The sequence below is a fragment of the Quercus lobata genome, chromosome 2 (assembly GCF_001633185.2).
Source record: "Quercus lobata isolate SW786 chromosome 2, ValleyOak3.0 Primary Assembly, whole genome shotgun sequence".
Taxonomy (NCBI): Eukaryota; Viridiplantae; Streptophyta; class Magnoliopsida; order Fagales; family Fagaceae; genus Quercus; species Quercus lobata.
This window is the reverse complement of record NC_044905.1, coordinates 62,255,205-62,279,808: the sequence shown is the minus strand read 5'-3', so window position 1 is coordinate 62,279,808 and position 24,604 is coordinate 62,255,205. Positions and strand designations below refer to the sequence as shown.

The 24,604-nt window shown below is 33.8% G+C and overlaps 2 protein-coding genes and 1 long non-coding RNA gene across 4 annotated transcripts; 2 read left to right on the top strand and 1 right to left on the bottom strand.

The window, feature by feature from the left end:
• Window positions 1-112: 112 nt before the first annotated feature.
• Window positions 113-3,190, top strand: LOC115976096 (5'-nucleotidase SurE 1-like). Its single transcript, XM_031097198.1, has 10 exons — window positions 113-551; window positions 723-817; window positions 971-1,038; window positions 1,123-1,166; window positions 1,361-1,438; window positions 1,552-1,705; window positions 2,218-2,373; window positions 2,490-2,600; window positions 2,722-2,787; window positions 2,884-3,190. Exons 1-10 carry the CDS (start codon window positions 241-243, stop codon window positions 2,980-2,982), a joined length of 1,182 nt encoding a protein of 393 aa, XP_030953058.1. The 5' UTR covers window positions 113-240; the 3' UTR covers window positions 2,983-3,190.
• An 11,416-nt stretch (window positions 3,191-14,606) lies between these two features.
• On the bottom strand, window positions 14,607-17,243 carry LOC115976094. Its single transcript, XR_004088254.1, has 3 exons — window positions 17,022-17,243; window positions 15,999-16,087; window positions 14,607-14,782 (listed from the first exon to the last, which is right to left on the bottom strand). It is a non-coding gene; the product is annotated as an uncharacterized LOC115976094 (long non-coding RNA).
• Window positions 17,244-20,685: 3,442 nt separating this feature from the next.
• Window positions 20,686-23,136, top strand: LOC115976093 (heat shock factor protein HSF30-like). Of its 2 annotated transcripts, XM_031097196.1 has the most exons (3): window positions 20,687-21,362; window positions 21,642-22,486; window positions 22,787-23,136. In XM_031097196.1, the coding sequence occupies exons 1-2, from the start codon at window positions 20,901-20,903 to the stop codon at window positions 22,476-22,478; spliced, it is 1,299 nt and encodes a 432-aa protein (XP_030953056.1). In that variant the 5' UTR covers window positions 20,687-20,900; the 3' UTR covers window positions 22,479-22,486; window positions 22,787-23,136. The 2 variants fall into 2 exon arrangements, with proteins under 2 accessions (XP_030953057.1, XP_030953056.1); XM_031097197.1 differs by lacking the exon at window positions 22,787-23,136 and having other exon boundaries at window positions 20,686-21,362; window positions 21,642-22,492.
• The last annotated feature ends 1,468 nt before the right edge of the window (window positions 23,137-24,604 follow it).

Below are 24,604 nucleotides of genomic sequence, written 5' to 3'. Positions count from 1 at the left end.
AAAAAAAATTATTTTTTCCTTTTTTTTATAAAAAAAAATATCACCTATATCAATGTCTTAGGGCATTTGTTTACCTTTTTATTTATTTATATTCTAAAGAAACATTCCGGAAGAGCTCGCGCAAACTAACGGTTCAAGACTCGGAACTGACTGAACGGTTCACTCCCACTATATATATAATTGGCAATCAATTTTTCTTACCATCAAATAAAAAAAAATCAAATCTCTTTCTGTTTTTCAATGGCGACCTCTGTAAGGAACAATTTCATGCCTCAATCTCTGATCTCGAATCTCCAGCAAGTACTGATAAGCAGAAACGACGCCGTAGAAGAAGGCAAAAAGATCCACGAACAACCACCTACACCAGCCGGAGCTCACTGTTCGGGTCCGGGCGCTGCTGATGCTGACGTGGAGGAGAAGGATTGTAGTTATACAAAGCCAGTAGTGTTGGTGACCAATGGCGAAGGCATAGAGTCCCCTGGTCTCACTTTCCTCGTCCAAGCTCTCCTTCACGACGCTCGCTTCGACATTCACGTCTGCGCTCCCCAATCGTCGGTTCCTTCAATTCCATTTCCTCTCTCTTTTTTTATTTCTCCGTTTGGTTGCTGAGAAAGTGCGGGAAAAGAAAATCTCGCCATTTTTGAATTTTTTTTAATGGAATGAGGTAGTAATAGACTGTAATAATTTATAGTAAATAGTAAAATTATTTTGGGTTGGTGCAGGGATCGATCGGTGTCCGGTCACTCCGTCACGACTCGTGAGACGCTTGCCGCGTGTTCTGTTGAAATCAGCGGCGCCACTGCTTTTCAAGTTACCGGTAAAAAATAAACGAGCTATAGCTATCGTTGTAATTTTATGCTAATTTCGATTATTTTCATATTTTTAGTACACAGCACCACAGAATTGAGAATTGTCTTTCACTTTGAATTTTGTGTATTAAGATGAAACGCACTTGATTTGATATGATCAGGTACTCCTGCTGATTGTGTATCTTTAGCATTATCTGGGGCATTGTTTTCTTGGTCAAAGCCTGTTTTGGTATGCATTTACAATCTCTTTACTAATTCTTGTAAATTTATGAGCACCAATGTACTCTTACCATTTTTATCATAACATATGCAGGTAATTAGTGGAGTAAACAGAGGATCGAGTTGTGGTCACAATATGTGAGTAATATGCTGTGCTTGCTTCATACATAATTTGCTTTGCACTTTCATAAAATGTCGGTGTCCCTGAAAATTCAGACTGGTTCAGATTTTGATTTGTTAAAAAAAAAAAAACAAAAAAAAAAACAAAATTTGAGAATGTTCAGATCACTGAAAAGTGATTCAACTAACAATCTTTGTGTCCCATGACTTAGGTTCTACTCTGGGGCTGTTGCTGGAGCTAGAGAGGCACTGATTTGTGGTGTACCATCTCTTTGCATATCATTCAACTGGTGACTGCTTTTTCTGTGTTTTACCTCCTCCCAACCCTTTTGAAATTTTGTCGCCCTGCACTTTGAGGGGCCTCTATCGAGTATATTATATGTCGGTGTATTTTTTTTTCCAGGAAGAAGGACGTGAGCTGTGAGAGTGATTTGAAGGATGCGGTCGATGTTTCTTTGCCATTAATACATGCAGCCCTAAGAGATATTGAGAAAGGAACTTTTCCTAAAAATTGCTGTCTGAATATTGAGATTCCCAGTAGTCCTTTGACAAACAAGGTTTGCTTCTTCAACTGCAATGTTTTGGATTGGAGGAAACGCGTTGTTATTTAGGGAGTTCTTGTTAGTGAGAATTGTATATCTGAACTACTGTGAATAACTTATCTGCATCTATGTGCGAATGGTACTCCAAGGATATCATTTTAATTTTAATTGAAGGATCTTTCAGGTGTTTAGCTATATCTTTTTTGTTATCTGATACTAAGAACAAAACTTCAAAATATGCAAATGCTGTTCTGTGGCACATTTTGCTTTCGTTCCAACCCTTGAGATTTGAAAGAGAATCAAATGTCAGTATGCCACATTTCTAGCCAGATCAACATTAAACAGAAATAGATTCTTAGGCCCTCCTCTTGTTTGATAGGCCAAAATTGTATGAAATTTTAGTGTCAGGGCGTCCATTCTGTCTCATAAGCACTTCAATTAGTCATCACAGTTTGCTTTAGTGATATTCAAGTGCTTTCTAGTTGCAATTGTGGCTTATGTATTTGGACTATACTTTTATATGACAGGGCTTCAAGGTGACCAGGCAGAGTCTATGGAGGTCCTCTCTAAGCTGGCAAGCTGTGTCAGCAAACAGGCATCCCTCGGTTGGTGGCCATTTCATGTCCAATCAGCAAAGCCTTGGTATTAAGCTGGCACAGCTCAGCCGAGATGCCTCTGCTGCTGTAAGTTCTGCATGTTTCTTATACCATAATGCTACAATGTTTTAAGCTCCTAGATTTAGTGGCTTTATGTTTCAGTTGTCAATTATTAAAAGGCATATCCTCTCTAAAATTCTTAGGGTGCTGCGCGTCGCTTGAACTCACAAAGGAAGAATGTGGAGATTGAATCTGTTGGAGTTGCAGGGAAATTCAGTTCCCAACAAACTGTGAAGAAATACTTCCGTTTAGAGGTACAATTAAATGGCCGGACTTTGCAGTAGCAGCCAATACTCACTGTTACTTATCTATGTTTTGGGGATTATTTCAAGCTTGAACATCTTTGATGAGAAGTGGTTATATTAATGTTTGCAGTTTGTAGAAAAGGAGCAAGAAAATGTAGATGAGGATCTAGATTACAGAGCGCTTGAAGATGGATTTGTAAGTTGCAACTTCTTTATTTATCATATCTTTCAATCTTTGTCAACCCTCTTGTCCTTGATTTCTAATTTTGGGGTTGTCTTTTTGGCACTACAGGTTGCAATTACTCCTTTGTCTTTAAATCCAAATAACTGGTTTGAGACTCAATCATCTGTGTCAAACTGGCTTGCTGTTGTACTTGCCAATGAGCAATGAAGCTTCCTAAGTCCTAACTTATCAAAAATGTAATTACATCAAAAAAGGAGGAAGCTTCATCTTCCTAACGAAGTTACGGTAACGTGTAATTGGAGGATGCCTCACGGTCCTGTTATTATGTCAAAATCCAAGTCGTGCTATCTCTTGGCAGGTTTATATATGATTATAACTTTAAAGTAAAATGGTCCACCCTGGTGTAATTTGATGTGCTATTGTGCCAAATGCCTCTGTTGTTTTTAACGATGTTGCCACAACATAAAAAATATTGGGCAACTCTCTCTTCCTGTAAAATTCTCGAACTTGTGGTTCCTATGGAAATGAATTAGTTTGGCGAGTAAAAGAGGTAGTACCACATCTGCTTTATAGTTGGGTACCACCACTGCTTCATGGCGAGTAAAAGAGGCAGTACACCCAGTGGACCAAGCGATAAACGAGAGGACCAAAAATGTTCTACATTTCCCTCCTAAATCTTCACCCCCAATCCAACTAAAAAGTGAAAAAGCTCAACTAGAACATACACATGGCCTCATATAATTTGGTAAGTTTGATGTTTCGCCAACTAACGTGAGATAGCTCATAAATAAATTAATTAACTAATATGAGGTAGAGTTTGGGCCACGCATCCATGTTCATTATATGTCATGAATCCTAGACCCAGGACCCTTTACGTTCCACGTCAGTTTAATCAAAGCCCAACCCGCAAACAATTTACCAGCCACTCTGCCAACGGCACAACTAGGCCTATACATATATCTCTATAATGAGTGTGAATTTTGAACATCTAGCCGTTAAATTGCATGTTCTTATTATATTTTTTATAAATATAAAATTTCAAAAAAAATCAAATATCAATTGCTATCTCATCAAACAAATATTAAAATTTCAAATTTTTATGATCTAACATTGTGTATACAAGATAAGATTATTGATTGAATAGTAAATAATATCCAATTTGAACGAAATTTGATATTCATGTTAAAAACATAAGAAACATGAAATTCAACGGTTAAATTTTCAAAATTCACACCAAAAAAAAAAAGATATATAAGAAGTTTGAAAAGTTTCTTTCCAAATTAGTTTGTAGAAAAACTTTGTTTGGGTGGGGGGTTTGCACTGCACCTAATATCTAACCGCACCTCTCCTGTTGAAGGAAAGAACTGGTTTACACTTCGGTGTAGTTAGTTCATTTATGTTGATTGGGCTTTTACATATGTATATTTTTTCTTGGTTTGGGCTATCGGTCAGTAAAATGAAAGTTATTATTGAGCTCATTGTTCCTGTTTTTTTAAATAGGGCCTTTCTTTAAGATATTTGGGCTTTGTTTTTAAAAAGATATTGGACATTAAGAAACAATTTTTACTCTATAACTTCGGCATTTCTTTATACATGTTGGGCTTAAATCCTTCACAAATTAGCAAGTCAATATTGACTTGTCATTTATAAAATCCCAACCTGTTGCATAATTACATAATAAAAAAAATTATCTCAACCTATCACATAATCACGTTACAAAATAATTTATCTCAACCCACATTACAAAATAATTTACCACCTCAGTTAAGAAAGTAATAAAATCTCAACCTCTTACATTAAACACAATATAAATCTCAATCTAATAAACACAATACCACTACCACACATTAAACACATAAAGTGGGCATAAATCTCAACTTGTCATACTACAAATCAAATATACAAACACATTGATAAAGACTCATTACCCATTGACAGTACACAAGTAACAGATATAAATCATAATGCAAGATAGCCAATAAGTGAATTCCAACAACATTTACATTACATAGACTACTAGTAGTCATTCTATATAAAATAAGTAGCATAGCAATGAGGAGTAGTGTAGCACAACACAATAGTTAAGTAGTGCTTATTCAGCAAAAAAAAAAAAAAATAAATAGTTAAGTAGTGCTTGAGAAGCACTATACAAAAAGGGTGTAGGACCATAATATACAATTGACACACTAAACAATACAAATTTTTCACACAAAAAATAAGAGGTAGTCTAGTCTACTAAGACTGATAAGTCTAGTAATTAGCAAGTGGAGTTTGTGGTGTGTCTTTATATTAGAACATCTTTCTCTCTCCCTTATATGTGTGTGTTTGTTTCTTAAAAAAAAAAAAAAAAAAAAGTAATTTGCAAGTGTGTGCGTTCATTGTGCTATTGTGATTGTGTTGCCACTTGAGTGGATCCAGTACTAGTAAAAAAAATAAATGAATAAATAACAACAGATGCCAGCATGCAGTAGAAGTTGGTAGGTCAGTAGATTGCAACCCAATTGCCCACCCACTCCCAATCTAGTCCTCTCCATGGTCAAGTCAGCTTGTCATATCCACAAAAAAATTATTTACAGTAAGCCAGCTAACAACACTAACTTCAAATCATCATTTATGGAAAAACTCCATCACTACAAAATCAATATCTAAAAAAATAAACTTCAATAGACAATAGTAAATAACAGTCAATAACACATAGAATAGCAGCCAACAAACATAAAACAAAATAAATAAATTTTAAGTTAGAATACCTTAACTGAGTACAAAAAACAACCCTACATTCTACATCAATCTATAACAATAGAATCTGTACCCATAGTGGGTTTTGGTGCAAGCTTTAAAAAAATGCATATAAATAATAACTCACAAATAAATGACAAAAACATAGAAAAGTAGAAAATAACATAGATACATTACCTGATTAGCTTCATAACTTTCTGATGGTTTTTAGACCCCTTAAAAACACAATTGGATTAACCTAGGTAATTAGCCAAGTTGTTACTTAGTCCAAATTAACAAAACTAGGTTATCACAATCAAACAGTCATATCATGCATAGCAGAAAGATAAATAAGACAATGATATGATCACCCAGGAAACCAAATCGGTAAAAATCTGGGGAGGATTTAACCTAACTATCTTCAAGGTAAACCTGAATCCACTATCTTGAAAGAATCGAAATTCATACAATAAGACTTACAAGCCCCCATGCTCGACTTCTTATTACTACCCACCAGTAGAACTTACTAACACGATCACGTGCAAACTCCGAATCTACAGACTCCTTCTTTCTTGGATTCACCACCAGATACAAGCACACCTGCTTGTGTTTCTTTAAACTTCAATGACAGCAACTGAGTTAATCATCAAGGTGTAGATAATATCTCCTCCTTGAAAACCCTAAGTTTGTGTAAAGGAAAGCTCCTCTAGATCTCACAAGAGATTTACACAAACAACAATATAAGCAACACTAAAACATGGTTAGAGTTTGCCTTTTATACTTAAGACAAATTAGAAAACCCTAAACGTTTTAAACAAACTAGGGCTGAGTTGGAAATCTGCAGAAAAACGCATTCTGCCCGAGATTCGATCGATCGAGCCTAAACTTCGATCGATCGAGCCAGGCCGAAATGCACAGTAACTTCTACAATAACTCGATTCCAACTTTACATAAAAGATACAACTTTGAGTAAGACTAAACACTACTAAACATATTGTTTTGAACATGGTTTGCCAACAATACACATTAGAATTCTAAATACATAAAAATCTAAGTCTTTAGAACCTAACACTTTCCACTTCATCCATTGCTTGCCGTAAGTTTATTGGTTCATGCTTGGACCTCAACTAATTTTGTGTAAAAATCAAAACTTCAACAATTTAAGGAGACAATAAACTCTAGAAAGGATCTAATACACGACCTCCCATGCCAAAAGCAAATTTTGATGCGCAACAGTAGACATAGGGATTGCCAAAACATCACGGGCAACTTGAGAAAGGACTTTATATCTAGAAGAATTCACCTTCCACCAATCCAAAATATCAAAGTCTTCATTCTCAAGATCTTCACAAGCTTCAAATAGATATTGGTCCAACTCAGATTTACATTCCACACTATCCTCATCAACCAAGTGTTGCTTATATATGATATTATACCTCTTCATTCGTTCTTTTGCACTACCAAAGCCACTTAGCATAAAGGACATGGAAGTAACATCATTGCCACTATTCTCACTAGTCCCACTAGCACTAGCACCACTTTAGGACCTAATTGCTTCGCTATAATGTTTGTATAACCTATTCAAAGCATCTCAAACTCTCAATACCAGCTCATCAGCATTTTTCCTTGTCATACCATTACTTAAACCAAAACTTCACATATTTCAATTTATATCTAGAATCAACCATAATAGCAAAACAACATCAGATTTATCCTATCAACATTTCCCTAATATTTATCATACTTCAATTTTATTCTTTGTGCCATTCCCTTCAACAATAGATCACCCTACTATTACATAATAGATTCAGCTGGTCTTGAAGACTAGAAAGCTTATGGAAATATATATTAGCAGTCACAAACAAAGAACCATAAAATCTTAAGGTTGCCTCACAAAACATGCCAAGAAACTCAGTAAAGAATCTCACATTTTCCCAGTCTAAAAATCGAGGAGGACCACTTGATGGATTCTTAAAATAACAAAGGAAATGTCCATCATCATCCTTCATCCTTTCAAATGTAGCCACAAATTTCTTTGCATTTTCTAATATCAAGTAGTTTGGATTCCACCTAGTAGACACATCAAGACATGGTTTTAAAACTTAGACTCTTCAACGAATTGAATAAGAGAGAGATTCAAGGTTTTTGAGGTCAAACCGAAGTCGAACCGGAGTTGAACCATGATGATATCATAATTAATTTAGTATTTAAAATATAAACAAATATATTAAATTAGTAAAAATTTAAGAATACTTAACATTTTTGTTAGAGCTTAATATCCAACTTTTTTTTTCTTTTTTTGCAAGCCTAGGTCTAATTTTTTTTTTTTTTTTTTTTTTTTTTATATGCAATCATAAGTTCATTATCCAATATGACTCAGCCCATTTTATTATTATTATTTTTTAAATCAATCAACGAGAATCACGAAAAAGGAAGTGACGTGAGGGTGGGGGAAGTAGTTGGTAAAAAGGAGTTTTAAATTGTTTATACTTTTCAAATCAACATCAATATGTGATTCTCAAAAAAAAAAAAAAAAAAAATCAAAATCAAAATCAATATAATGTACTGTCAAACAAATGTAGTTTAGGTTTTGAATTCAAGTCCAAGTATCGATTGCCAAACACACTCTTTGACCACCCATTAGAATCTTTATCAAATTGTCCTTCTCCTTTATGCAAAGTCTAAGACAATCCCTTACAACAATAACATAGGAGGGAACTTCAAATCTTGATTCTACCTCTGCCATAAAATCGATGAACTTGTCATGCTCAACAAACCTAAAAGATAGTTCATCAACTATGATCATCTTAGCCAAAGCCATCCTAAGTCTTTCCACACTAAACTTCCTCACCACCAGCTCATTAACACCCTTTCCCTCCCTTTTTTTACTAGGTTGGCCTTTATCACACCTATAAGGGTACTTCTTGCAACTAAATCTTATTCAGAACCACATGGCTAAGGTTCCATTTTTTCTTTCAAGTGACAGTTATAACACCCTTGTCAATAGTTGCAATGTGACTTAGGGTCAATGGGATCACAACTCTCTATTTTAGTGAAATGGTCACATATCTTAAACGGCTCCTTACCACCATTAAGAGTAACTTGTTGAGTTTTTGTTTGTGTATAAGGGGGTACAACAATAGATGGTGGAAAGAGAGGTTGTGTATTTGGTTGATTGACCAATACAAGGCCTAGGATTAGGTTTAGTGGGGGGGGGGGGGGGGGGAGGTTAGATGTAGAAGCAGGAGCATCCATGATCAAATTATATAGACATAAATAACAATCACATATACATACGAGCAATTAAGGAAGCAACAACAAAGAAATTAAGCAATCAGCTTGCAACTAATTACAACATATACATGGTTATACACTGAGTTTCATAACTATCAACAGATAACAAACATACAAGCAGCTTTCTCAATGCTAAAATAGCACATTAGCTTGGATAATCAAACAACAACATTAGCTTTCTCATTACTAAAATCACAACAACAAGATAATTACCTAAAACCACAAATAGCATGACATAATCAACTAAAATCACAATGAAATAATCAAACAATAGGATAATCAACAAATAAAATTACAATCTTACACAACATGGTTAACTTAAAAAAAATAAAAATAAAACAAAAAACAAAATCAAACATTAGTGAACTCAAACAAAATAAATATATAATTATTGTGTCCCTAGCATTACTATCACTTTTACATGGTGTTGATACCCATTTTCGTGACACATTTTTTACAAGTTCGATTCAACCAAGCACAACTTCATTGTGGGCTCAATTTCATTGTGGGCTCAATTCATGATTATATTTTATTTTATTCTTTTAAGCATGGCCCAAACCCATGTGACTTATGAGGGAAATTGAGAAAGTGTGGTTTGGAGGGTATAGGTCGGTTTCTTTCAGAAATTTTGCATGAGCCTAGCCCATATGTGCTACCAAGTGGGCAAGGGACACTGATAGCACCTTTGGCTCATAGGGAGGTCTTGTACCCAAAATTTCCACCTCAAAAGAGCTTTTATGCTCTAGGTGACTGTGCCCCTAATTTTCAACCTAGCTCTATTTTCCACACCAAAACACAGCTGACTCTAAGAAAAAGGTTAAACAGCCTAGCCCATTCAACCACCCAAATGTAGTTTTCCAAGGCCTGCAAAGACCAAAGACAATAGCCATGAAGAGAAAACAACTTTGTTTCTAAAATCATGTAAAAAGCAACCAAATCTTTCCCTAAGCATAAAATATAATACACCAAGTCATAGAAATAGCATCTAAAAGGTCCAAGGCCTTCCTCCCAACTAAAAATCTGGTCACAAGCATCCCCTAAAGCTTGATATAAATATTCATCACCAGCCCATAAGAGAGGAGGATGTTCTACCCATATACCTGAAACTTCAGAGCAAAAGCCCATTCAACCAGTCAATAATCTCACAATTCCAAAGCTTAGGGGGTGGAAATATGGGTATAGGAAAACCTTCACTCTCTTCCTCACAACCTCTCTTAATTTCCTCTTCTTGGTGATTGTGGGTCGAAATTTCAGACCTGTTGAACCACGTTTTCCCCACAGAACTGAAACTTGAGAGCAAAAACCCACTGAGCCAAGAAACATTCTCATAATTTTGAACCTTAGGGGTGGAAATATGGGTACAGGAGAATCTTCTCTCTCTTCCTCACAACCTCTCTCAATTTCCTCTTCTCGATGACTGTGGGTCAAAGTTTCAGACTTGTTATGTTTTTATGCATTTTCTTGTACTTTTGTTGTTAGCATTTTGATTCTCTCTTGTCAAAGCACCATTAGCCTTTTGTTCATTATACACTTGGAATTTTGGGCTTGATCCTCCACAATAAACAACTCTAAAGAACCTAAGAGGAGATTTGGGCCGTTCTCTCATTTTCAGCCCTTGTCGCAAAACGTCCCCGACACATGGCTTATATCTATGCTATTTTATAGTATAATAATCATAGAGGCTACCCCTTTTTTTTAGTAAGTCAACGGATAATAATGGGGGAAAAGAAATTTGAACCCTAATTCTCTTAATAAAGAATAGTAGAATATGCCTCTAAGCTATATGACTCTTGGCATCACAACGCACACTTGATTATGAAAATAGTACTACATCCGTCCCAACTTATTTGTCCTCTATTCCATTTTTGGATGTCCCAAATATTGTCCTGTTTTTAAAAATAAAAATTATTAGTTTACTAATATTCCTATTATACCTTTACTTTATTTTCAAAACTATTTGAAATGAAAACTAACTAATATTTAAAAAAATCAATTTAATTGGGCCTCCTTTTTAGTTGCCTCATTAAGAATAACTCTTTTTAAAAAAGCTGATAAATTTATTTAAGGCTAGTTTTATAAACTTATACATTTTTATAAGGCAGACAGGACCATAAATGATGTTCCCTTAAAAAATTTGACTTTTCAAACAGGACAAACAAATTGGGACGGAGGGAGTATAAGATTTTGGCTAATTTATTAATTTGGTCTCTAAAACTTTTTTTTTTTTAAAGAAACAAACACACAACACACGCACAAGGGTGATGAAAATGGGTTCTAACACAAAGACACACCACAACTCCACTCAAAAGTCATGGTAACTTTTAAGAGAGGGTAAAGCAAATTATACAACACACAACACACTCTCTTAAGCAATGTGGAACAATTACCTTTTTTTTTTTTTTTTTTTTTTTTTTTGAGAAATAAACACACAACACACACACACACACACAAGGGAGAAAGAAATGAGTTCTAACACAAAAGCATACTATAACTCCACTCAAAAGCCATGGTCCCTAAAACATTAAGTGTGTTAATTTAGTTCACAAGTTTCCAAAATCAAACCAAGTCATCATTAACTATTCTCTGTTAAGAAGCTTATTTAACATAACAAATAGAACATAAGGGAATGTTTGGTATACTTGAACCATGACTCTTGCCCCCACCCCACAAGAACTTTATACCGATAGAGTGATTATTACGCTAAGAGTGCATGATGGTTAGTTATTCATCTTTAAAATGACTGTCATAGGTGGGTTCCAGTTAGCTCAACTGGTAAAGTCTTTGATGGTTGTATAAGAGATTTGGGGTTCAATTCCCGCCTATACCAAAAACTGATTGGTGTCTTGGTCTGATGATAAAGAGTTATCATCAGGAGCGGATACCATAGGTTGAAACTCTCTCAAAAAAAAAAAAAAATGACTGTAATAGGTTAATAGCTATTCCTTAGTGTATGTAATACATTTCAAAATTAATGTATTTCGTAAAATATGAATCTTCCTTTTAAATCATCTTTTACAAGTCTTTTATATGTAACTAAACTTATGAATAATAATAATTATATATGTCATTACAATATCTTCTATTTTCAGTACTAAAGATTACTTTTCATTGAACTCAAAAAAAAAAAAAAAGATTACTTTTCATAATATAATATTCATTTAATGTGCCAATCGTACCCGACTTAACTTAAATTGAATGTATCAATTGTGAAATGATTAAATGGAAAATGTTAAAGATACAAAAAATTTTACAACTTTTATAATAACTTGCAACATAGAGAGCTATGAATGGTAGAGGTCAAATGATAAGTCTACACCCCCACCACTTATAACTTGCCTCGTGGGTTTTTTTTTTTTTTTTGTCCAAAAACATTGCTCAACCGAATAATTCTAGTCTCCTGTTGTGGTACGGACATTGTTGCTAGTAAGGACTGACTAGTATAGTACTTCTGTTTCAATCAGATATTCCGAGCAAAGTGTCACGACATGATTGGCTGAAGAGTCAGCAGCACTGTGAAATTGTCAGAATGTAGCACAGCTCAGCACCTGCACACCTACTTTCAACGCTATATGCAATTCCATCGTACAATTATCTTATTTCCTTTACAAATTTTTCTGCATTTTTAACTTTAACTTTTTACTTCATTTTAATATTTTTTTATTTAATGATTGAAATTAAAAATTGTTTTTTCTAAATTTCAATCTCAACCCTTCATTGCTTTTGCATCAAATGTAACTGCACCTAAACTTAATCATCAACAATGAACAATGAAGACAAAGCCACCAAACACTTTGAAGGATCACCGTGACAGTGGCATCCATGCAGATTAGGAACCGACACGAATGGAGCCCAAGTAATCGCATCATCTTGACCATTCATATTGAAAAATGTAGATCCAATGGTCCAAAATCTTACTTGTTCCGTCAAGATAAGAGTTTCGAACTTTGTTGGAAGTCCATAGTCTACAAAACGCTAGTCCTCGAAGTAGTGTCATTGCCAAGTCCGCAAACAAGTCTAACTAACCCTGTGTTTGGTGGCGGTGATTTTAGGGAGGATGGAAAATGAAGGAGAGAAAAGTGGAGAGAAAATGATATTTTTGGTTGTTTGGTTGAGGGTGGAAAAGAGGAGAGATTTTGGTGGGGTCCACAAGTTTTCTCTCCTCCCCCTTCAAAATACAATCTCTCCAAATTGGAGTGAAAATTGGAGTGAAAGGTGGGAAAAATATTTGGACAAAACTGTCCCCACCTCTTTTAACATTTTTTTTTTTCTTTTCTTTTCTTTTGACTTTTCCTTTTTGTGCTAACACTGGCTTTTTTTCCTTTTTTTTTTTGTTACTTTTTTGTTTTTTGTTTTTTCTTTCTTTGGTTTTGTCAGGACGTGGTGGGTACTTCTTCTTTTCCTTCTCTTTTCTTTTTTTTTTAAAAAATTTTTTATTTTATTATTTTTTTAAGAAAACACTTTTGAATGATTTTTTATGCTATTTTTTGAAATGTCCACTTTTATCTATACACAATTTTTAAAAAAAATTATATTGTATTACTTTTTGTTTTATTTAAGAGGGACATGATGGTAAATTTATACAAATCTTATTTTCAACCAAACCAAAAAGTTTTCCATCCCTCCACTTTTCTACCCTTTCAACCAAACACAAATGAGGAAATCTAAAAACTTTTCTATCCCTCCACTTTTCCATCCTCCCTCTATATTCTACCCTCTCACTTCTCATCCTCCCAACAAGTTTTACTTTGTTTTCCTTTTCCTTTTCCACAAAATATTTTAAAGCCGTGGCACTTAACTATTGGAGGGCGGTATTGATTTCATTAATAATTTTGGAACAAAGTGCTAGGAGGTTGTGAGTTTGAATATTGATCTATACCTTAAAATGCAGAAATACCTGTTTGGTTGGAGATTTCTAGAATCGTTGTTCAGTTTTCAGCGTTATGGAAATACATGTTTGAGTGTTATAAAACTATCCGCGAACCCGCATGTTGCGCGTGATAATTATTTTTATGGTGATTTTATTAAAAAAAATTTTACAATTTAATTTAATCTAATAATGAGTAATGTATTTCGTAATTATATTTTTATTTATTATAGGAACAATCATAAATGTAATATAGGAACAATCCAAAACACCAAAAAAACGTAAACTAAAAAAAATTAATAAAACTTAACAATGATTAATTGAACCAATATTAGGATAATTTTTTTTTTTTTGATAATCTATTAAGGTTATTTTCTTTGTAGAAATTATAATTTCGGCCGCCCAAAACATATTATCAAATAAACAATTATTAGCAAAATCTAAGAATTAAATTTCTATACATGCATTGTTATAAAATAATAATAATAAAAATAAAATTGCAAAAGTTAAAATTTGTCACCTATCCGATTATTTTCGTTTGGCTAACCTTTGCTTTTCTTTAAATAAATGGAATTATAGAGTACTTCTAATACAACTATTAAGAGTACTTTGTCCACCACAAAGAATTAGAAAATAATCAAAAATTAGTAAAGTTTCATAGTTTAACATCTAAATTTAGCACTATAAAAAAATCATACTATGTAACATAATTGTCACGCCCCAAACCCGATACTCAGATTTGTGACCATGACCGGCATGCTAATATCAAGCCTAAACCTGATATTAACAAGAACCACTTAACTTTTACAAAACTTTTACCGAAAGCTTTCCTTTTTCTTTTCATACTTGTTTCTTTACTTCTTGATATAATTTTTCACTTGATAGTCAGAGCATCTACACCATACTCAAAATATAACATAATCCACCAGTCATTTGATTTCCATACTTTTACTTTTACATAATACATCTCTTAATACTTTTAGGTACACAACTTTCATTTGATCCTAGAATACACAATAACTATAACGCTAAACGTCAGAATGCTAGTTTAGGATCTATACATATAAAACTAAGACCAGCTCCTTCCAAACTCGACTAAGGCTCCCTCTGCTCCAAAATAAAACCTGCTAACTGAAAGAGTGGAAGGGGTGAGCTACACAGCTCAGTAAAGGTAAGATATATGAGGATTCAATAAGGATGCATGTAAATCAAATCATTTCATTCTATGCATAATCAAATAGGAGAACAGCTTTCCATGCATAGTATTTTATACTATTCAGAATAATAACTTATACGCTTTTCATAGGAAAATAATTGTTCTCCTTTTTCTTATCAGCTTGATATTACCAAAACCTTTCGGATTAAACTTCTATCATTGTCTACAAAGTCACCACATATATTCTCATTACAAAATAATCATTTTAACGTAAATCAATTATTCGGCAACTTTGTATTAAACTAGAAACATCTTGACCCAATAAGAAAACCTTTCTTTATAAACCTCTTCTCATAGAATACTATAACTTTCATGATCATAAAACTTAACGTTTCATAAAAACAGATATCTGATACTTTTAAACATAAACTTGTACTTTTATCAGAAACTTTACTTTTATAGCATAACAGAACTTCAGAAACTTTTATCTTTAATGAACAGCTTTTCTTTTCATTAGAAACTTCTTCTTGCCATGAGAGCTTTCACTTTTCACAATGCATTTAAACAAAATAATTCTCTCATGATTAATAACATAACATAGCTGTTCATAACATATTGGTTAGTCCATGTCTGATAAGCTGTACAGAGAAGGCCTCATCACATTTGGAAAACCTCAGGTGCATGATATTGTCCCCTTTGAGAGGCCTGATGGCACATCTCCTCCAGGTTTTGTTCCTCCCCGCCGTCCGTACACATTGGGGAGAAGGCCTTAGTCAGATTAGAGTTACGGGCAACCCCATTTCCTCTACTTTAAATGGCCTAGAGTTACGGGCAGCTCCATTTCCTCTACTTTAAATGGCCAAACAGATAACATATTTCCATGGAAAGCCAATAATTAACCCCTACTGGCTGAGTTCAAATTATCAGAGGACATAACCCGAAAACATTTCATACTTTACATCATACTGAAATTTCTTATTTTACATAACATTTCATAATAATAGCATTTCCATTCTTTTCATCAAACATCATGTTCGTGGAATCAATAATAGCATCAATATGCTTAAATCATATACATAAGTTTTTCGAAGGCTCACGAACATATCTTTGTCAGAATAATGATTACATGCCATATCTCTAATCAAAAACATTTTAATGCATAACATACTTTAAAATAACCTCATGACTTACCAAATGCTCATATAACTTATCCCTTACCTGAAAGCAGAGGAACCGAGAGCCTACAGTCGACGGAGCTTAAACTTGGATACTGGTAACACCTAAACCATAAATCAAAGCTTATTACTATCTATAATTTCCTTGTCATAGACTTACACATTCATCTCAAAGCCTATCTCTTAGAATCAAGGAAGTCCTAATCCCACCTCAAAGAGGTTCCCACAAACACAAAATGCATTCATCAAACCACATGATGTACTAAATCATAGAGAAACCAATTCATAAAATTTATATATGATTCTAACATACCAAAGGATGAGCATATAAAATTATAGCTCAAAACATTCATCTTAACTTTAGAATTTAAATCCTCAAAGTTAGGCATGTCCCTTACTGTTCACTGTGCTATTCCAGCAGCATATGCCCCATTTGTAAAATACAAACGGGCTGCTCAAACACATCCAATTGTCATGAAATTTTACAGAACTACTCCTCTGTATGTCCAGTATAAACCATAAAAATTTCGGAGTCAAAACATAAACCCATGATTTACTAAAAATCCCACAAGACAGCATACTCAAATCTGCCCTGACAGAATTTCTTGCAACTTATAAATTAAACCATTATTTTTATGTTCATCCAAATGCTGTGAGACCAATTCAATAACAACCACAAGTGTCTTAGGTTTCATAGGAATTATCCCTAGCATCCAAATTCACTATATACAATTTAATACATAATTTTCTTGTAGTAAGCATCAAATCTGTCACAGAGACAGCTTCAGTACATAATCTTACAAAATCATCAACAAATAGCAATAGGTCTTAATTTAATTTGGGTATTTTTATACCTATAATTAACATACTAAAATATGTTATTAAACATTAAATAATCCATAATATCATCAAACCTTCAAATCACTAAAACAGAATCACCAATTCAACTTCCAAAAACAGAGCAGAGAACAAAGAGGGAAAGTAAGCAAACAATTATACTATCCAAATACACAAAATCAGATGAGGTTTAATTACTTACCCACACACTTTGAAGATGAAATCTTAAGGCTAATTGTTTAATTTCTTCTTTAAAGAAACTAAAATTTTTGGTGAGGAAGGAAGGGAGAGATGTTGCCGTGTAAGGAGGGAAGAAGAAAGAACAAAGAAAGGGGAAATAGAGAAAGAAGAAAAGCAGCTGCTGGACTTCAGGAGCAGCCAAGAAAATCAGAAAAGTAGGAAGACTTTTGGGGCTTGGATACGTGTATGGCCAGGGAAAAACAAATATCTCACCCACTTTTCCAAATTTTCTTGCATTCACACTTATATGTGTATATATATATATATATATATATATAAAATCTTTGCATTCACACTTACTTTTCTACCAAAATAATTCCTTGTATTCACACTTACTTTTCTACAAAAATAATATCACTTTGCATATATCTATATATATATATATATATATATCTCACACCTTAACCACCTAATATAGTTTTGTACATGCTAAATATATTTATAATACAAATAGTCATTTCAATTATTTATAATCTTTACAAATTCTTATTCAATGACATTATAAAATAATATGTTCATTAAATACTTTGTAAGTAAGTGGCTTAAAATATTAATCATACTTAACCACTTAAACATATAGTTTAATTATAAAAAATTGGATCGGGGTGTTACAATAATAAATACCAAATTATCCAAATCATGCTATGTAATAGAATATTATTATATTTTTATATGCTATATTTAATTCTTTAGAACGCAATAGGATAACATTTAATAATCAAAGAGAATAAAAAATAAAAAAATAAAACAACAACAATAATTTATAAAACAAAACTAAATCGCATTAATCCAAAATAGAGTTTTAAAGAATATAAAAAAATATCAACCTAAAGTAGAGATGCAAGAAAAATAAAAAAAATCCACCAAAAAATTTATAGAGAGAGGGAACCCTTTTTTTTTTTTTTTTTTGTGAGAGAATACTATGCATAGAATAGAAGAGATAGTGACAAATTTATAGTAAAATGGTGTGAATAAGAACAGACAAAAATAAAGGAAGATGAAGGGAAAGACGAAAATGATATTAATGTAAAGGGTAGTGGGGAGATAAAAAGGTAAGGGAAGGAGAAAGATTGAAGAAATAGTAGGGAGATGAAATGGTAAGGGAGAGAGAAAGGTTGGAGAAGTGTAAATATTAAAAAAAATAAATGTTAAAAACAATTATAAGAAAAATAAAAAAAATAAAAAAAAAAAACCTTAAGCTTGAAAGGCTTCAACGTTTGTTTTTTTTTTTTTTTTTTTTTTTTTTTTTTTTTTTATTTATTTTTTTTTTTTTTAAGCTGAAAAGGCTCACACAAAACCCTAAAATTGAATTGAAAAGGCTTTGGGTTGGGTTTGATATTGGAACTAAATAAATAAGAGGTGGACTGGATTAATTATACAGATTTATTATAAAGTGATAGTGGAAGTAAATAAATAAGTAGTGAGCTGGATTTATTATAGGGTGATAGTGGAAGTAAATAAATGAGTAGTATGCTGCATTTATAGGGCTGAAAATTATAAAAACCATTTTAAAATTATAGGACAAATTATATTTTAAAAAAGAAAAGAAAAAAAAGAATGACGTGGTAGCTGATGTGGCGCAACGTGAGAGCAGCAACATTAAACGCTACACTTCAGCTTTTAGTAATGTATAAATTACGTGTCAGAAGTATTATTGTTATTTAAACACTGAAAATTGTTGCTTAAATACTGGTACCAAACAGCCCAATGATAATGCGACGGGATAGTGACATGTCTTGCTATGTGTAGGTAGGGGTGGAGTTAGAAGTTTTTGTTTAGAAGCCAAGGCTAAACCATCATTTGATATGCTATATTTCAAGAAAATCTCAAAATACTATATATATATATATATATATATATATATATATCTTAAGGTAGTTTTTTCACTCGAGTTTCTCCTATTCCTCCTATTCCTTTCAACAATTTTAAGTCCATAACGTCCATTGAAATTAAATATAACAAATCACTAGTTGCATAGATTTCCCCTATTCTACAAAAAAATTTTAAAATTTGTGGGAGCCTTGGCCCCTCTAATTGTAAATGTGGTTCCACCCCTAGCGTTGATAGTACCCATGTACTTACTGAAAAGCCTAAGTGATATCGTATCATTATATGGCATGGGATGGTGATTATCCACGCAAACCACCTTTTTTCTTTCCTAACAAAAAAAGCACTAATAATTTTGGTTTGGACAATGAATGCCACCCCATTTTTAAACTTCTTAGATGAGTCCAAAAGTGACACTCGGACACTCCCAATTGGTGCAACATTTTTCTTTAATTACAATTTATCATTATGATTTAACCTTTGTTAAATTTAGTCTGAAAACTTTTAATTACTGAGTTTAATTTTGATTCCCTAAAAGTGGGATTGAAATTATATCGTAGTGTTCATAGAATTGATGTTTTGTATATGTGCTCTATTATTGCCTCTTATCTTAAAGGACTGATCATGATTAAGCCTCGTAGTGATATTTGCAAAATTCCATTTTGATCCAAATCTTAGAAAGTTAAAATATAGCAATTAAAAAAACATGTGAGACACAATTGTAATTGGGTAAAAGAAAAAGGATCAATAATTTATCCACAAATTACAAAACTAGTTAATAGAATGTAATCATAATGGTTTATTGTAATCCAAACTTTAGGTAGTCTATCGGTAGAAGAATTGGATTTTATGGAACTGCAAAAAGGGCTCTAGTTGAGGTTGTGCTTGGTCGTTTTTAATTCACTGAATTAAGCAACTATTAAGAAAGAAAATGAAACCTACTCATTCATTGCGGACCCTTGGTGCGGTGGTCACTTCACAAGTATAAGTGTTTGTGAAGTGTAGGAGGTAAGAGTCAGGATTTAAGTTTCTAAGAGGGAGTTTCACATATATATATATATATATACACTTAGATTAGGTTAAAGTAGAAATTCTGTTTTATATAATAAAATAAAAAATTTAAAAAGTGTAATAGGATTTTAGAGAAGAAAGAGATAGGGTTTTGGCAAGGGTTGTGTGTACCTCTAACTAGAGTAGAATTAATAGAACTTGGCTAATGGTTATGGAAGCCTTCCCAAACAGGAATACACCTAACATACCGTCAACTCCAAAGTCGGCCGAGAAAGTACAAGGATGAGTTGTTGTCCCATGTAAAGTAGCGAACTCTAGTCAAAGTAGCACTTAATCTAATTGAAGGTAGGAGAGAGAAATAAATATTGATGCAAGAGAAAATGGACTAGAGTTCTGAAGATGAACTATCTTAATAGTCTAATGGGCGTCGAACCAACACGGTAGTTTGGATTGGGCCTCTATGGTCTTCCCTTCCAAAATCAAAAAATGAAAATTGAAAGTTTCTCAATTAGATCGCCATAGATACATACCAGACAAGGTGAATCGTAATCTATTTATTTAATTTTAGAGTCCCTCTCCTCCATAAATATAAAAATGTTAAAAAGAGGGGTCATTGAGAAGTTTCTAGAAAGTTGAGGGGTTAAAGATTAGGTGGGGACGTGAGGTCTGGTCTGGTCCACATAATAGTCACAAATGGCAAAAACTTCAAAAAGCTATGAAACGTGGCGAGTCACCCTCATTCCTTATTTGGAAATTAGACTCCCACGGTCACACACAGACACCTCTCTCACTCTCTGCAATTTTCTTCCTTCTAAATTATCTACGCTGGGTTCCGTGTATAACAGGGCTCTTCTTCTCTCTAAAAAAAAAGTTTACACTGATAAAAAAAAAAAAAAAAGTTTACGAAAGAAAAATAGCTACTGAAATTGACGATTGTTACGGCGGTGGTGGCGGCGATACAATTTTATCATTCCCAAAGCCCATTTAGGAAACAGAGACAATAATGAAAGATCCAGTGGTCACAGTCAAAGTAGAACAGGGAGAAGAAGAAGAAAAGGAACAAACGACACCGCTTCATCACATTCCAGCTGATTCCGGGGAAGTAGTATTCCCTGAAGAACTACTAAACGACACAGCTCCGCCGACTCTGACACTGGCCAAAGAGACCGAGGCGATCAATATCAAAGAAGAAGAGGAAGAGGAAGAAGATGATGAAGAAGAAGAAGAAGATATTGAATCCTCAACTCCGAAGCCGATGGAGGGTCTAAACGAACAAGGTCCGCCGCCGTTTCTGAAGAAGATTTTCGACATGGTGGAAGACCCAGATACCAATACGGTCGTGTCGTGGAGCGAGACACGGGACAGCTTCATTGTTTGGGACGAGCATGTTTTTGCAGAAGATCTGCTTCCTAGGTATTTCAAGCACAAGAACTTCTCTAGCTTCATTCGCCAGCTCAATACTTATGTAAGTTGCAATTCCCAAGTTTCTCTTTTCCTCAAAGTACTCTAATTTGTAACCAATGTTTTTGTGTGTGTGTGTTTTTAAACTATATTCCACATGTGTTTTGCTGGAAAATTAATTAGTGTTTGTGAATTTGTGGTGATTGTAAAAGTTTTTATTTCTTTTATATAGACTTAAAAAGTTTCTATATTTTATGTGCTTAAATTTTTGTGATTGGTTTTGTTGTCGATGGGGGGTTTTGATGGTGGACTAATTATTGCTTAAACTTTTCCCTTTGTCAAGGGTTTCAAGAAGATTGATACGGATATGTGGAAGTTTGCAAATGAAGAGTTTCAAAGTGGGAAGAGGCATTTGCTGAAGAACATAAAGAGGAGGAATCGATTGAACAAGCAGGAACATGGAGTAGTAAGTTTGAAATTGAGGAAACCTGGGGTGGAGACTGAACTTGAGAGTCTGAGGAAGGATCAGAATGTATTGCAAGTGGAAATCTTGAAGCTGAGACAACAAGAAGAGGACTCACACAATCAACTCACTGCTGTTGAAGATCGCATTCGATATGCAGAGTGTAGGCAACAACAGATGCTCTTGTTTCTCACCAAAGCAACCAGAAACCCCAACTTTGCTCACCAGTTCATCCAGAAGAGAAAGCTTAAGAGAGAGCTGAATGGGGGCGAGATTAGCAAGAGGCGTAGATTGCTAGCAACTCAAGGCCATGAAAGCTTGCTTGAGGCCATTGACACCAGCCTTGGTGTTAATGGGAGAAACGAAGTTCAGGGAGACTCGGTGACAGTTCTAACTGATATATTGCAAGAGGGTGTGGATACTTGTCCATTACAAACATCCTTCCCAGCTCCCATGGATGATGTATTGTGCAGTCCTCTTCAGGATCAGAAGGTCAATGTGATGCCTGGAACAAGCACTCCTCCAGAAATGTCATCGGTTTATAATGTCATGTCTGAGAAACTAATGGGGGACAATTCGATTGTTGATGAAGATTTCACTATGAATGAGTCTCAATTCTATTCTGAGTTGGAGGATTTGATTGCCAAGACACCTGATTGGGGTGGTTTTGTAAGTGGACGGGTGGAGCCAGCCGGTTGTGTTGGGTCGATGACATAAGTTCACAGGTATATCTTAGTGTGTCTTGAGTCTGCTCTTCTTGTCCAATTCTGTAATTTGATTTCTTTTTTACTCTAACCTGGGAATAGTCTCTCAGAATATCTGACTATTAATCTCTTGGATAAGTGTACTTCCCCAATTCTACATCCACCGAGTAATTACAAGGAGTCCTTCAGGAGATTTGAATCCATAGATTTGAATCCAGGACTTCATTGATCATATGAGGCTGGGAAATTACTAGAACAATCCTTTAGGATTAATTCTATGATTTGCCTAACACGATATCATATTACAATTTTGTGATATAGGCACATAAAGAAGGTTGCAAGAGTATGTTGCCACTTCATCAACGGTGGAGAGTTGCAGCTGATAGCAGGAATTCCTAATCCCTATTGGGTGTTGATACTGATGGCATGTTAGTTACCTACAGATGTTCATACTTCCTATCTACTTTTTCTTCTTTATTAAGGTCGTGTACTCTTTTGTGTTGTAGAAAGTCGTAACTGCTATGTATTGTTATATACCAGTACTGCATAGCTTGGTCTGTCTTATCAGTGGAATTCAGGGATTTGAATTTTGAAGTGGCAAAATTATTCTAGGAGCAATGCTCCGTCTTTTTCACATGAATGCTGAACCCTATTATGAATTTGCAGAGATTGCTAAGATTAACTATTTCACATGAATGCTGAACTCTATTATTATAAATTTGACTGGAGATTGCGAGGATTCACTATTTATGTGTGAAAACGGAACATTATACCAAGAGTATTAATGGAAAACCAATAGCACTTCGTTTCAATGGAAATAATTATTTCATTCACTAATATTATTAATAGAAAACCAACCGTAATTTGTTTCAATGGAAATAATTAATTGTTTCACTAATGGAAAACGAATAGCACTTTGTTTCAATGGAAAACTTGAGGGGCATATAATTAAACTTGATGTGCATATAGTTTTCGTGCTTTCTACAGTTATGGTAGTATTTAAAAAATAAGTCAAAGGAAATCTATCTATAATCAACTGAAAAAATATATTTTTTTTAGTAGATAATAGTTTTGTTTTCTCTCTCTCTCTATGTATATATATATATATATATTTTTTTTTTTTTTTTAAATGAATCATTTTCTAGGAAAAAAAAAATAACGTACATCAAAACAAACTGAGTAATTACTTGTTAAAGTGTTCTGTTAAATTTATATTAGACTAATTAATTGTTTTACCACACTAATGCTTCGAAGTTTCCATTTAGATATACAGTAGTAGTGCTTGAACTTGCAGCTTCAACTAATACTGTGCAGCACTGTTTTAAAACTTTACGGCGATTAGTGCTTGACTAATTTACACGAATGGTATTTTGACTGCTTGCATTGTTCCTAAATATATTTATGGACCTAGGGAGACTTTGGCCTGTTGCACGAAGAAAGAGATCTACAGACTTGACTTGTGTTGCACGATGAAAGAAATATATAGATTAGTGTTGCACGATGAAAGATGAATGATGTAAAGAGTAGCACCAGCAATGGTGAGGTCCCTTAATTTAAATTATATTTTAGGGACACCAAATCTATAATGAAGACGCTTAACTGCTTAGTAGTGAACTTTATATTATTTTTATTAGATATTCGTGAACTTTATAGTTTACATGATTTCTATCCTTTTGATAATGTGTTAGATGTCCCTACTAAATCCCTAAATAAAAATATTATCCCAACTAATTGGAGCCTAATGAAATGATTATAGATGTTCACTAGAAACTTCAAAAAAGAAAAAAGAAAAAAAGCATCTGTGCTCGAAATTGAGAGCCACTTGTTTCACAACACATAGTTGGTGGGTCTTAATCTTAGACAAGATGTGACTAAAGTTGGTTTAGATAAGATTTTGTTGCCCAAAGGAGGAAATACGAACTCAAATTAATAGTTTGGAAATAAGCTCTTTGACTAGGGACATATCTAGACTCTGTCCGAATGATTTAACCCAAAATGACCATATTCTAAAAGCACCACTTTTTTTTTGCTCGTTAACAGTGAAAGCACAGTCAATTACAAGCACCAATTTTTGTTTTTATTGGTAATTGTCAATTTGTCATAGCACCAAATTAGTATATGAACTCGACACTTTTCTTT